Consider the following 15,870-nt stretch of genomic DNA (forward strand, 5'->3'; position numbering starts at 1 on the left):
CCACATATTAGTGACAGATTAAAACTTTTGTTAGAAAATATATACAATTATAAAACACAAAACACAACCATGTCAGTTCATGTGTGTGTAAAAATGGTATTATAACCATGAACAGCGAAAGAAAAAAATGTATGAACTGACAATTGCCCATGGTAAAAAATACAGTCAGGGTCTAATGGTCAAGTAAATAACTTTTCAGTATTTACTTTTTCTTTTCACTCTCCTTGGGCAATGGATTTAAATCTCAGATTCACTTTTAATTCTAATCAGTTTCTCTTTCTTTCAGTTTAAAGAGGTTTTAATTTGTAAAATAAAAACCAAACTTATGTCTGAGTATTGTAGATATACGCACACAAACAAAACACCTCAGTATATGTAAAATGTTATATAATATACATGCTTTCTTGTTCTCACAAACAACACAAATCTGTTGTATCCTGATTCATGCAACTGCAGGAGAATATTTAAATAAAACTTTTTAAATGAAATTTAAGACATATTCAAGAGAGTATTTTTATTTATTGGTCTCATTTTCAATGTCAGTTGCACATCTGCACCCCAAGTTTGCACAATCATAAAGATTGATAGTCATTTGCCTAGGTTATGTTCATATTTGTGCGAGCTCAATTGCTATAGATTTTATATATATAAGCAGAATACAAAAATGTACCTGAACATACAAAGCTTAAAAATCTAAACTGAGTAACATTAGTGCATTCCCTCAATTGTGTTTAGATGCTAAAAAATTAAGGCGGAAGAAACAGTTGGTTTTCAAGCATAAATTACCCTGTTGGGGTTCACTGCTGTAGTTTTGTTTTCTGTGAAAATGGAATTAAATAAAGGGAAAACGTATTTATATTGTGCTTGATTCAATGCCCACTGCAGTCTATAGGAGTCTTTCCATTAACTTCAGTGGGCTTTGGATCAGACATATGCTTGTGTTCATGAGTCAGATTCTCAAAGATTCAGTAAGAAAATGGTTGTGACAGGGATAAAAGTGATTCAAGTATAGAGTTTTCATACTCTTTGGTACCACACTTTTAGACTAGACACAGATAGTTATTTATTAAAAATAACAAATAGTAAATGTATTATAGTAGCACTCAGAGGTCCCAATAAATCAGAGCCCCATTGTGCCACAAAGTAGGATTCATTCCAGATCCTCTGCTGGTATAGAAAGCTTATGCTCTAATAAATTTGTTAGTCTCTAAGGTGTCACAAGTACTCCTTTTCTTTCTGCTGGTATAGAATGATTTCCCTTGAAATCAATGCATCTACACTGATTGACATCAGCTGATGATCTCTCTCTCTCTCTCTCTCTGACTCTCTGAGGTCAAATCCTACAAACACTTAGGTATGTGTGTAACTTTATTCATGGGAGCAGTCTCATTTAGTTCAGTGGTACTACTTATTTATCCATTGTGCATGTTTGCAGGATCGAGGCCTGAATTAAGAAATGATGTGACAAATGGGTGTAAAACAAATGGAGGGAGTGGAGGAGGACAGGCAAGGGTAACAATGAGAGAAACACATGGTTATATAGACTACCTATGAGCACAACTTGTTTGTAGTTTTGTTATAGCCGTGTTGGTCCCAGGATATTAGAGAGACAAGGTTGGTGACTATCTTTTATTGGACCAACTTCTGTTAGTGAAAGAGACAAGCTTTTGAGCTACACTGCACTCTTCTTCAGGTGTGGGAAAAGTCACAGCTGGCAGCAGGTTTCAATTATTTTTTTTAAAAGGATATAATTGTACAAATTATATTAATGATCGCAATAATCTTATGTTGACTAATTATTTCCTCATTTTCCTCCCTCAAACACAAATGATTATGAATGCAATACAATATTAAAATTAGTGTTAATCCTAAAACCCTCTTTTTCAAAATATGTTTTAGGCTGTTTAGGGATTCCATTTACAAAATAACATTAAGACTTCCACCTGCACACAATAGCGTTAGTGTTTCTTGTTCCTTTCGATTACTAAAAACATGTTTCTTTATGAATTTTTTTGATTCTGTTTTAAATTTAAATTTCTTTCCTTTTCTTCTTTCTAAATCCAAGATTTTTATTATGTTACAAACATGATAAAAGTGATATATAGTATTGATTTGAAGGGGTGAAATTTTACAATTTAGCCAGATTCTTAGCTGGAATAAATCAGCATTGTTCCATTGACTTCAATGGGGAGCTATACTGGTTTACACCAATTGTGAATCAGGTCTCTTGTTTTGATGTCTTGTTACAGATATTAAATTTTAAAATCAGATTAAAAAAATAAAAAAGTAAGCTCTTAAAAGTATTCAGAAGAGACAAAGTGTGTAAGAAACCCAACTTTTTGATTTTATATCCTGAAGTTTTTCTTTGAGCCGTGAACCGTGAGTGCCCTCTAGGATCAGTGTCCAAAAGTCTTCATAATCTTGCTGGTTCTTTAAGATTCCATGTCTAGTTAACTCATTCTGCAATCCTATAATCTTTAAAAGAGAGGAAAAAAGTGAATACAGAACTTACTATTCTGAATTCTTGTGTGCAACAAAGCCAAATATAAAACTATCAAATAATGGGCCAACTCCTGTACTAGCTGATGCAGTGCACATGAGCAGAGAAGCCTTCTGATGTTCCTTTTACATTGGAGAAGCTACTAGTGTGGGCAGAATTCCTCAGTGATCCACTGGGATATAAAACTACAGTGGGACAGATCTTACTGCTCCACTAAGAAAGGCCAAAGCCCGCTTCCTCCCCTGCATCGCAGCGTATGTGCTAGCTCAGTGGTTTTCAACCTGTGGGGTCTGCAGACTATGTCTAAGATTTCTAAAGGGATCCGACCTCCATTTGAAATTTTTAGAGGTCCACAACTGAAAAATGGTTGAAAACCTCTGTGCTAGCTAATGGTGATGAGGTCTAGACATAGTCCATTCTATTTTTTCAGATTATGTACCCCTGGGGTTGTGTTGAATGGGCTGTTGCATTAGGTAAGAGTACATTCCATCAGAGAAGCGTACACTGTACAGATACCTGCCTAGCTGCTTATACAGGGGAAGTGGTTCTTTATATCTTCTATCCCCACCGGTACCCCATCACTGTAGAACATGGGGTTAAACCCTGGAACTTTAAATCTAAATCCTGTTCCTTTAATAATGGAGGAACTTCCTGGAAATCACACCAATTTAAAGATTCAGTGTCCAATAGAGATTCTCTCCAAATGGCAAAGTTAGCATGGGATGATGCCATGAAGATCCTTCAAGTGTAAAGTGTAGGCACATTTGTATTTTATAACATTATAATCAGTATGCAAGTGGCAAATGTATGAAATGGAGTTGAAATAGACTTAAGTGGAGATCCTGGAATTTAATTTACTTTTCTCTCTCTGGGATTTATAAAAAAAAACACCTCAGGAGCCCACCAGCTATGCCACTGTTCGCACCCTAATTCAGCTCTTCTCAAACCAGTTCAAACAATCACTTTCTGTTTAAAAATAGATGTCACTATTAAGCACTGGGAGGTGTGGACGGATGGCTTCAATTGCTCCCCCTCCCCCCCCAAGCAGAGGGCATAAGACTAAAATTTGCATATACCTAAAATAAATGATTAAAATGACGAAAAATAAAATCACAGGACGTCAATTCCTTTTTCAATCATTCAATCTCAACAGAAAATACTCTTTGCATTTTCACATGTAGCTTCATGTTATTTTCCTCAGTCAGTCAGTTAGCAAAAGAGCTATACTAAACCAATTTGCCATCCATTCTGGCTGTCACATGGGAAAGCACCGGCCACAAATAAATCAAGGATCACAAGGACAAAATGCATAACATTACATGGAAATCTAACCTCCTTCCAATCAATTTGCTCCGTATCACAGAACATTGACACCTTGACTGAAATAAACAAAACGTTAAGAAATCTAACATATCACCACTCCATAGATGGCTTCCAAATTTAATTTTATCACTAAGAAATTGATCCAATCCCCTGTGGCTATACACTGTTTCCCCATATAAAAATATATATACATATACTAAAGTGAAAAATCTGCATTTGAGAAAGAACTTCTAGATATGCAGATTAAAGGTCGGTTCCTAAAGAGAGGCATAGATAAGATGCATTTTCTCAAGGGTCTGTGAGTTGCTGTTTAGGGTCCATTTGTAATTCAAAAAAAAATCATTGTAGGAAGAGCAGATGACTCCAGAGAATGAGACTGGGAGCTTTTCACTAGTTCTAATTCTACCCAAGTCAATAGTGACTAAAATCAGTTACTCTTCATCAGCTGTTCTATGGCCTCTTAAATTAGTAGTTGCAATCCTTTTCCTAGTGTGTAAGGGTCCATGTTACAGCTGGCACTATCCAGCACTCTTAGGGGTGATCTCAACGGGGAGGCCAAGGACTGAATGGGAATGGGTTTTGAAATATTTTGTCTTCTGCTGGGCAAGTCTCCTTGAGTCAAGAGTGAAGGTATATTTGTGCGCAGTGTGGGAAAGCCCAAATTTCTGCAATCTGTACCTGCTCTGTTGATAATCAGAGGTTTTTAGTGTGCAAGGTTTTCAGCCTGGCACCTTTCAGAAGCATTAAACTCAATAATAAACAGAGATTTATGGGTGATGGTGGAAATTGTAGGCAAACGGCATTCTTTTAAAAAAAAGAGAAAATATTATGCACTCATTTACAATGTCCAAACAGAGGTTTAGATGAGATACAATTGCTCCAGATCCCTAAAAAGAAAAAATATTCATAATGTTTGCTAAAACAATTCAGAAGCAATATTAAGAGCAAATCAAACTCTTGCAGCATACCAGGTAATTACTGGACTGTGGAATAGACTTGAGGTATTTAGCATCAGGAGACAATTTGCAGTAGGGCACTTGATGTCCAGGGATACACTTAAAAGAAAGATAAAGTTTTGGTCAGTATTTTTTTTCCAGTAGCTGGGAAACAAAGCACAAAACAAATGACAAGTAAACACTCAGCCACAGGAAGCCATTAACAACAGTGGGCACCAATTAGGACCCAGCAGGTATTCCTAACACCGCCTGGTGCTCTAGCTCCGCCTCAAATGCTTTGACATAACACTCACAAACTTAGGCTTAGGAAACAACAGGCTGTTTCATTTACTCAGCAATTTGTAGCCACATATTCCTGCTGATAGGCCCATAAACTTGTTTGTAGTCTTCTTCTGTTTCCCTTCAAGTTTGAGTCATTAGAAACTGCAATTACTGTCTGCCCAAACGAGCATACTTTTGAGGAAATGAAATAAAATGAAGATTCTGTGATCCCCTCTTTCTTTCTCTTGTCTCCTGTTTGCATCCTCTCTTCTGCTGAGAAATGTAAAATGCAATGGCTGATTTAAGGAAAATCTATTAATGAAGAATATTTTTGCTAGTTTCCTCTTCTCCCCACATGGTCTTTGTTTTAAAAACAAAAAACAAAAAGCAGAATTTTCAAAAAGCACAACTTTTTTTTAAAAAGGGGAAGTAAATGATTATTCTCAAAATTACGCCATGGCCTTAAGTAATTACAAAGCATTTGCACAACAAAACAAAATACACCTTTCTCCCCTGCCCTGCAATCACAACCAAAAAAAAAAATCAGTAAAGTAGATGTAATTATAAAATGTTTGCATTAATTATAAACATATTTTGCATTGCTATAGCATCTTCCATCCAAGAAACTCCAAAGAACCATCCAATCCCTTGAAAAACATTTATGAATTAAGCCTCACACAATGCCCCTGTGATAGAGGTAAATAAGATTACCAAAAATATAAGATGTAATCAATTTTTACTCTTGGGTCACAAGTCTTCAAAATAAGACCTCATCTTCACTGCTTTAAAAAAAAATGTATGTTTTTTTTTAAACCTTGGAACAGCTAATGTGTGTGAATTATCCTGAGGCAAAAACACTGTGAAGACCAGGAACTTTAATTTTACCATAAAGTAATCTCATGGAGGTAACCCAGGAGGGGGTATAGCACTGTGTACTTTGCCTCATTTACCTGATGGTAAAACTCAAGTACCTGGTCTTCAATGTGTTTTCACCTCAGGATAGCTTGTGTGTGCTAGTTACCCCAAGGTTAAAAACAAAACAAAAAAAACCCCTTTCACACCCCCCCTCCAGACTTTTTTTTTTTTTTTTAAGCAGGAAAGACAAGGCTTAAGAGAGACTGGGAATTGCCAAAGCTATTGTGTCTGATTCTGTCCTAAGTTGTGCCAAGAATCAAGAGGGACTCCCTGGGAATTACACTATTGCAAAACTCAGAATCCGGCTGAGTTTTGAGGACTCTTCCTAGCATGTATCATGGGATATTCTGACCCCGTGAAGTGGGCGAAATAACCTACTGATGCCACTTTGTTGTCCTTTTTTTTTTTCACCACTCACTGACAGTAAAAGTTAATAAACACATCATCATCAGTTAAAGTCACATAATTTCTTGGTGCTTTCTTCATATCTTAGTTAATTCATTTCGACTTTATTAACAGGCCAAAAAAAAATAAAGAGGAACATAAGGGAATGAAAGGGAATATAGTCTGAAATAATTTTGAACTCCCCAAGTCATTCAGATCCTATGATGCCTTAGGATAGGATTCTGTCTTTGTCTTTAGTTTCCTGCATTTTTTCCTCTCTTTTTCAGGAAATCGAATCTGCAATAATCAACAGATTAGCAAGTCAGCTTCCAACACTGCCTCACATTAAACCACCTGTCCAAGTTCCTTGTGGCATTTCTGGCCAGCTACTCACTTCAGGGAGCCCATTGCCAGTTTTTATGAAAGTTTGCAACTCTAGCCTCTCAGAGCTTTATAGGTACAGTCCCTCTACCTGATGGCTGCAGGAGGCTTGGAACCGAAAAGCCCCAGTAAAATGTGACTAGCAGCAACAGTGGGGACAAGTCTGCAACAGAGCTTCAAGGTTTCATGTAAAATGGATTTGGAAAGAACATCTAGATGCCTTGGGTCTTACAGTGCAACCAGTGTAAATGGATACATGGTATACAGATGCTCTTCAAGCTTCCCACCACTTGGCCACCCTAGAAGGATAATCACTCAATTCCTCAGAATCCCAGCTCATGCTGATGGCTCACTGTGTCAGATGACTACTTGATGGAATGTAGCTGGCAGGCTTCCAAGCACTGATGTAATGTAACAGGGCCCATGCACTGTTGAGGTGCTACTTCTCTGCATGCTGGGCATTAGTGAGGTGTTGACACCCCTGCACTGCAGGTCAGCACTTTAGGAAGGCCTTGCTGCCACAGGTGCAAAGAGAGGCAACGGAAGGAATGTGGGCACTAAATTGTCAGAGCCTCAGTGGTGTACCAAGAAGGCCTCGGCTCCTTTGCCTCCCTGTGCACCTAAGCACAGAGCCGGGAGATTCTTTGCAGGTGCTAAGGCTCCTAGTGAATAAGAGCTCCTCCCAGCACATCAGGGAGCTGCACTGAGAGCCTTTGCGGTGCCCAGTCTCAACTATACCATCCATTATACCTTTGTTTGGCTCCTCTTAACAGCTACAATTTTTTCTTCTAACCCTTCTTTTGTTTGCTACCTCATTTCATCTGACATTATACTATCAATTTACTATATTACACGAACGATTTTTCTCTTTAGTTCTCCTTATTTTCAGTGCTGCAAGCTTTTTTGGTTAGATTTAGTTTACAACATTATACAATATGTCCCTTGTAAAAAAAAAATTAACAATTGCCTCGTTTGGAATAACAAATTCAACAATACTTCACCTTTGTTATTAAAGCAGCAAGAGTTATTTCTCCCTCCCCATGTCAGTGAAGCAAATGTAAGAAAATCCTCCCACAAAAATATAATCCAGAACAAACAAAAAAACACCCAAACCATTGGGAAACTAAAAATCTTCTACCTCTTTAAATGCAGAAACTGTTTTTTGCCACTATTACTTACATTAGTGTCTGATGTTTAAAATCAATGCTCATTTCGGGTCCAATCCTGCCATTCTTACTCAGGCAAAACTCCCACTGCAATCAGCAGAAGGGTTAAGGACTTCAGGGCTGTGCCATTGATACACACAATCATAATACTGAACATTCAGAACGCCAATAAAAAGCAAGCAGAGCGCTCAATCCTTCATAAGCCAAACGTGTGACATCGACCTGTTGAATATGTGACTATGACCCAAAATGAAGTACACACATCCAGAACCAGATTGAGAAAGGGACAATAATTAGTTTTTTTTTTCCTTCTATAGACTTCCATTATCTTCTGATTCAGGACTTTCACTTCTGATGTTAATTATTTGCAAGCAGGAAAAAATACAGAGTGGACACCAGGTTAGCATCAGATGAAATTAGATGTGGATTTGAAATCAGATGTGCCTTGTAAATATTTACCTTTGAGAGGAATGAAAGAAAGAAAGATGTAAACTTAAGACCTCAGCCTTCAATCATGTTTCTGTGCCTAGGTGAGGCAGTTTATGTTATACAGACGCTCCCCGGATTACGCAAGACCAGACTTAAGCAAATCTGCACTTACAGAAGAAGTTCCATAAAGCTAGAAATAGGAGATTTGGGTTTGGGTTTTTTTTTTTTTTTTTGACATAACAGTTGGGTATACGTTTCCAACTTACACAAAATTGAGTTACGCAAGGCATTCTAGAACGGAAGAATTGTGTAAATCGGGGAGAGTCTGTACCTACAATCACAGTGTTTTCATCCAAGGCAGAGCAGCTTAAATTATTAAAGGTATAAAACCTAATTATCACACAGTACCCTACATATATGTGTCATTGTATCACTATAACCACATTTGTAGCTCCTGTCATGCCAATAGTAATTGAAATTCAAATTGTTAAGGACAAGAGCAAAACGTCATAATTTACTCATCAATTTATCACAGCCTAATCTTAGCTTTATGCTCCCCTCCCAGTAATGCGAGCAGAGAGAAAGACTGGGCAGACCAGACTGCAAAAGAGAGAAAGCGAGCATGAGCACATGTGCAACAGTTCTGCAGCATGATTCCTAATGAACCTCACTCATAGAAACCCACAGGATTGGGGATCTGAAGGCAAAGAGTGGCATACAAAGAGTAGAGCCAGGCAGCAGTTGCATTCTGTGCATGGTCACCTCCAGATCCCATGTATAATTTATGTAAAGTCACAAAAAACCTTAAGGTCTTGGTTCAGAAAAGCATTGAATCCATCAGTACAAAAGCACATGTTAAATGATTTGCTGAATCAGGGCTTATCTTTGAAGGGTTCTCACTCTCTCGCTTGTACAGTACCAGCAGCACCAGGAGGTAGCCAATGGCCAAAACTGCTCCCTAAAAGCTATCTTGCAGGGGAAGGGCCACTTTGCAGATCATCATCAGGCCCTCCCTGAAGAGACTCTAGGATCTGTGAGGCTGAGAGCAAGCCCCCCTCTGCAGCCTCTCAAATTTGTGTTCACCAAGGGGAGCATTAGAAGGAAACTCCATGAGGATCTCTGCCCCCCTCCCTACAGGTTTCTCCACAGGAAGGTAAGACATGGCCAAAGACATGGCCCAAAGTTTGTGTATTAATTAATTTGTTTAAAATAAAAAGATACAGAGATTGCAGATGGACATTTTGAGCTGATCCTATGTTAATGCATTATATAAACTAATCACTGAATTGAAGGTCAAATACTGTTTCAACAAAATAGACTGCTAACAATTTTTTCCATCAATATTATGGACTCAATGCACTTAATATTGCCTCATGCATACAGTAGATGCTTTCAAAAGCATTGAAATTCACACAGAGTGGGATGCACCTTATTCCACAGAACTACTGTCATCTATTGTGTCAACAAGTATTTAGGGAGTCCTTAATTTGCAAAGCACTGACAAATAATCTAACAAATGTGTTTCAAAGCATGTTTATGAAGCCTCTAATCCATTAATCTGAGGATGTGATGATTAATTCTGCATACTAAGAATTCTTATGAAATTTCTGATGAAAAATAAAGTTCATTTGTAAGTGCAGAAAACCTGGACATTTAACAATTTTCTTAACTCTTCAAAAGGCACTAACTGCCTGAAAAAAATTCTTTAATACGAGAATTTTTTTTACATCCCATTAAAACTGTGGGGGTAGAGAGAGCTTAATTTTAGTTTTAGAATTCTTTGTTTGACTACAGCCACAATCTAAAATTTGTTTATTCTCCTTCCCAATAAAAACAACCAACAAACCACACACACAAGCTGTCCTTACGTGTGCTGAAGTTCAACTCAGAGAGCATTTCTAACACAACAGTATAACAGCGAACACAGGAGTTCATAACAGAAATGTTGAAATAATTTACACTAAAACATCTATGCAGATGTGGTCTCCTATAATTATTAGTATATTCTTATGCAGAAGATCTGTGTTTTCCATGAATTTTCATATGAACCTTATACATTTTGCAGTGCAGAAATATACCCTGTGTAAAAAATATTTAAGGAGCTATTCATTTTAAGAGTGGAAAAATTAACATAGTGCCTATTTTTACAACTTGGGACCCCAACGCTACAACATCTGAGAACATAAGACTTGCATTGATCTCTCTAGGAGTTGCATAGGGTGGGGTAAAGTGGGGGTCTATATTTTCCACTCAATGTATGTAGAAATGTATGGCTTTCATTCACATTAACACTGAGTGGGAAATAGTCACATAAAGCCCCTAATCACTGATGTGTGAATAGAACCCATAATATAAAGCATTAGCATAGTTTTACAAATTTGAATGACAGGTTTCAGAGTAGCAGCCGTATTGGTCTGTATTCGCAAAAAGCAAAGGAGTACTTGTGGCACCTTAGAGACTAACAAATTTATTTGAGCATAAGCTTTCGTGAGCTACAGCTCACTTCATCGGATGCATTTTTTACAAATTTGAATGACAATTTAGTAATTGGATGCAGTGACTTTCCATGGGTTTTTAGGCACATTGGCATGGCAGCGTGGGGGAGATATAACAGAAACAGTCTTGACTGCCTCAGTACAGTGAATAAACAAAGGAGATCAGTCTGCAGAGCCATTCATCCAACAGTTTCACCAGCAGTTAATTCACTAAAATTAGAAAAAAAGGTAAGAAGCCACCACAAGATTCCAGAAGCTTTGGACAACATTTATGGCTTAAAAAAGCTAGAAATTGTTTTTTAAAAAGAAAAACAGATTTATTTAAATGCACAGATTGTTTATTTTTATTTAATAAATATTAAAACTTTAGTTCCCTTAACTAAGTGAAATTCTCATATACCTGCAAAATTATTCTCACAATTATTTTCTGACTCCTTAAGAATACAGGGATGGACCTATACTTTGCTGGGCAATATGCAAAATGACACTCACATCATCTTGCATGCAATCCCCACTGAGGCAACGGTGAATCTCTGCTCCTAACACCCCTCTCCACATAGTTGCATAGCTTGCGGTGATTCATATATAGAGGCCAAGTAGCCATGATCGGATTCAGAGAGCAACTTTTCAAATGAGCTTTGAGAGAGAGGGGAATTCATTCTCTTCTGCAGCCAGCCAGCAGAGTCAAATTGCATCATAGAATAAGAAATCTGATAGTGCGCAGACTGGCAGATCAGAGAAGTATATGTGTAGTGAGTGTAGTGCCCCAAGAAGGGAAGAGGCCCTATGTGGCCTTCTAAGGCTTAGCCTGGCCTTAAGCAAATACATATATGACTAATTCTGCAGACGTGCAGAGTTCTCACTCAGGAAAAATACCATTTGAGTGGGAACTTTCCTGTTAAGGAATGAAGGTATGGGATTATTAGTGAATTAGAATAGCATTTCCATCAGTTCCAGTTGCTAAATGCTTCAGATATTTCAGGTAATATTTTTACACTAATATTTTAATTGATTTGCACAGGCATAAACATGACCGTGCGCATCAATAAATGCAATCTCAAATTGTTGTGCTCTTCAATTATAGCCAGCTCTGAATATCACAACTGCAAAACAGAATCATCCATGAACAACTGTACAAAGGAAAGCAGGATGAATACAAGAACACTTCCAGAAACAACCTCCATGGAAAAAGGTACTTTAGATATACAGGGGATGAGTGCAGCATAAATACAGGCAGGTTAGGCGATAGAAAACAATATAAAATTGACAGAACACTATTTACAATTTTTTTAAATGTACAGTTAATTTTAAAAAGTGCTGTTAATCATGTTCCAAGTTGGTTCTCTTCTAATTGAAAAAAAATGAATTATGCAGTCATCAGATGGTCACTGTATGTGACTTTACAACTATTACAGGCTTTGCCTAGACACAAACTTGCACTGGTTTAACTACAAGTGTATTTTAAAATTGATTCAGGCTCTCTCTGCACCAGAGACCTTACAGCAGCACAGCTGTACCAATGCAGCTGCGCCGCTGTAAGATCTCGCATGTAGCCGCTCTATGCTAACGGGAGAGAGCTCCCTCCCCTAACATAGTGCTGTTCACACTACCATTTATGCCAGCGAATCCCATATAGCTCGGTGGGGTGTTGTTTTTCACACCTCTGAGCGCTGTGTACACTACAAAACTTATGTCGCTCAGGGGTAGTGTAGACATGACCCCAGTTAAAGTGAGACAGACCACTGTGTAGATGCTCTTATTTTAGTTTAAGAGCGGCTTTTATGGATTTAGCTTAAATCAATTGGTTACTAACTAGGCTAGAAAGAAATAAGCCATTCCTAAATTGAAGTGTCTACATATGGTTTTTCACTGCAGTACCTAAATAAGTTTTAAATTAAATTGTTGTAATTTTCCTATGTAAATAAGCCATTAGACTCTCAGAAACAAAACTTGCTACTGTAGTCGGGCATATAAACAAAACAAGTTATCAAACTGAAATTTCTTTAAAATTCCTTTCTTGTTCATACTTATTGGTGTTGGGTGTATGCATACTTTGTCACAGCAACAATTCATTATTTCTTTTTCATTTGAAAAAAAGATCTAAAGTGTTGCACTTTAAGATAAATGTTTTTGTTATACAAGTCAAAGTTAAGATTCAGAACATTATGATTAAAGTAGTTTCTTTCCTCTCAGTGCTATGTGGCTGAAAACATAGTTCCCTGCAGTATTCTCCTGTTAAATGTGGAGAAGTGTTTCCTTTAGAAGAGGAAATTCTCTTAAGGAAGTTGTTTTAAGATAAATAAAAGTTCAGGATGAAGCCAGCAAAAGGTGTGAAGGATTTCTCTTTGATTTCCCAATTTGTGTATTTGAGCTCAGACACAGACTACATTTTATGCACATATTAATAGGATGCTAATAAGGCTACAACTCTACTTTAACATGGACCTGTAGAGACAGGCTGATATGTGGCACCAAATATATTAACCTTCTTAGGAACAGACATTTTGTTCCTTTCTTGCAAAAGAGGGAATCAGATCACGCCTTTTTAATTTTGAGTTGAGAAAGTCTTGCAAAGGCAGCCTATTAAGTTAGTTTGATGTTAAGACTGTTTAGCAGTGTCACTGACCAGTTAAAATGGTCTTTGAACATCAAGAGAAAGGAACCAGGTCTGTCTAGAATAAACTTTAGTAGCATATTCTCTTTATCAGTATCATTATGGACAAGGAAAAGTGCCTAAATTAGGAAACAGCTGTAGCTCACGAAAGCTTATGCTCAAATAAATTTGTTAGTCTCTAAGGTGCCACAAGTACTCCTTTTCTTTTTGCGAATACAGACTAACACGGCTGCTGCTCTGAAAGGTTTCAGAGTGGTAGCTGTGTTAATCTGCATCAGCTAAAATAAAATAAAGTAAAATAAAATAAAATGGAGAAGTACTTGTGGTACCTTAGAGACTAACAAATTTATTTGGGCATAAGCTTTCATGAGCTTATGCCCAAATAAATTTGTTAAATTAGGAAAACTACTTAGATCAAAGAGGTCATAAAAACAACACATCAAAATAATGCAGCACTGAAGCTCACAGAACTGTATTCAAATGTTTGCTGAGATCTCAGGGAAAACTTTGAAAAACATTCGATTTAAAGACAATTCTGCTTATGTTTTCTAGATTTCTCTTCCCTTTGGTTGTTTTCTTAAAATTCCCTGGGAAATTCACATGAAACCAGGCCTTTGTTCCTCAACTGTTAATTTTATCCTGGCTGGTTACTTCTCAGCTAATAATGCCAATATCTTCTCTTTGGTGACATTATAATCCTTTCTACAAAGCCAAAGGTCATGTCACAAAGATATGATTTTAACATCAAGTAAGGGAATAAACAGAGGGAGTAGATGAAATCTTCAGAAACAAAGATCTTGTTTTCATGCATTTTTCCCTAGCAATACAAACAAAGGAAAGAAAGTCCCAGAGAATATACATCCAGTTGTGCAGTCGTCCAAGAACTGAACTCAGACATTATATTCAGAGGTACACTGATAATTTAAAAATCATACACTGTAAACAATGTTTTTACCTGTGATATGAACACCCACTTAGATTAGTAAAACTGAAAGATTTTTACAAATCAAAATAGTATTTTACCATTTATACTGTTTATCTTTTTCATAGTTCAACCACCAAAAAATGGAAATCAATTAAGCCAGTTTCACTTTGGCTTATACTCAGTCTCATTTCTCAGATTCTCGGACACTGCAAGGAAAACATTTATTGCTTTAAAAAAAACAAAAAAAAACCCACAAAATCATGATTCCACTGGAGTTTAAAAGAAAAGCCACGGAAAAACATTATTAGTGGGGTTAGACTATTTATACAAAACCTAAATACTGGATCATATTTACTTCATTAAAACACGAGTAACATTTTCAAAAGAGCCTAAGTGATTTAGGCACTTTTGAAAATTTTACCTAGTACCAACTGAGCTGATTTCTAACATGGTCTAACCTGGCTAGACATCATGGATGAGGCCAAATGGTGTTAGAACTGTGCTTAAAATACTCCCCCTGCCCCTTCCCCCCCATGCTACTAGGGACCTAAATTAGAAGATTCCCCCCCACCCCCAAATAAAAGAGTTCTTACATTTGTTCCTATTCATGTTGGCTGGCCAAATCTTGTTAAAGTACAGCAAAAATAGAACAGTATTTAAAATTAGACTTAATTCATGTGTTAGCTCCATCTATAAAGGATGTAAAAGAAAATTATTGATCATTGTTTTTCTACTGTGGTAGCCCCTAAGAGCCCTAGACACATACACAGCCCCACTGTGCACTATACAACACAGAACAATGTTTTCCAAAGTTCTCTAGAAAACATCAGTAATTCTAAGACTGTGTCCAAGTCTCCATCTACACTATTAAAATAACCACATAACTGAACCATTAGACAAACCATTGCATTAAACAACTATTAAAAATTAAATGTAATATTAAACTGGGTTAAAATAGACAGAGGAAAACCATGTTATAAACATGTTTTTGTTTAAGCATCTCTCAAAATGAGAACAGTTCTCTAACATGGTTAATATAGAGTACAGTCATGTTATGCTTCCGAGTAGCAGCTGTGTTAGTCTGTATTCGCAAAAAAGAAAAGGAGTACTTGTGGCACCTTAGAGACTAACAAATTTAATTGAGCATAAGCTTTCGTGAGCTACAGCTCACTTCATCGGATGCATTCATATTATGTTTACTTTTAAGCATTGTTATTTTTGAAGTGCAGATGACAGCTAAGTTTCCTTAATAAAAACTTATTTTCCATGGAAAAAGGAGTTCACTTCAGCCATTAGTTACCTCTAAAGCTGAAACCTGCCATGGTGAGTTTTGGTATTTCTGTTTTTTAAACAAATTTTTAAAAAATTAAAATAGTTCTTAAATTTATGAAGTTGCTAAATGGTTTAATAAAATAACCAACTCTGGATGCTTTTTTTTTTCGCATTTCTAAAACTCAGTTTCATCGGCAAAACTACTTCTTTCTCAAAGGAGCTGATGAAAGGGGTGTGGTGTCAGAGAGC

At 36.9% G+C, this 15,870-nt stretch overlaps 1 protein-coding gene across 4 annotated transcripts in view; it reads right to left on the minus strand.

Annotated features, from left to right (window-relative positions):
• The window catches only part of LOC119852832, a 137,099-nt gene that overhangs the window by 52,124 nt on the left and 69,105 nt on the right, over positions 1-15,870 (minus strand). For all 4 annotated transcript variants that reach the window (XM_043511282.1, XM_038394675.2, XM_043511281.1 and 1 more), the window contains 2 exons: positions 4,792-4,878; positions 2,337-2,475 (listed from right to left, as the gene is read on the minus strand). In XM_043511282.1, the coding sequence (XP_043367217.1) occupies positions 2,337-2,475; positions 4,792-4,878 (226 nt within the window). The remainder of the gene's footprint in view (positions 1-2,336; positions 2,476-4,791; positions 4,879-15,870) is intronic.

Source organism: Dermochelys coriacea, chromosome 3, assembly GCF_009764565.3.
Source record: "Dermochelys coriacea isolate rDerCor1 chromosome 3, rDerCor1.pri.v4, whole genome shotgun sequence".
NCBI classification, from domain to species: domain Eukaryota; kingdom Metazoa; phylum Chordata; order Testudines; family Dermochelyidae; genus Dermochelys; species Dermochelys coriacea.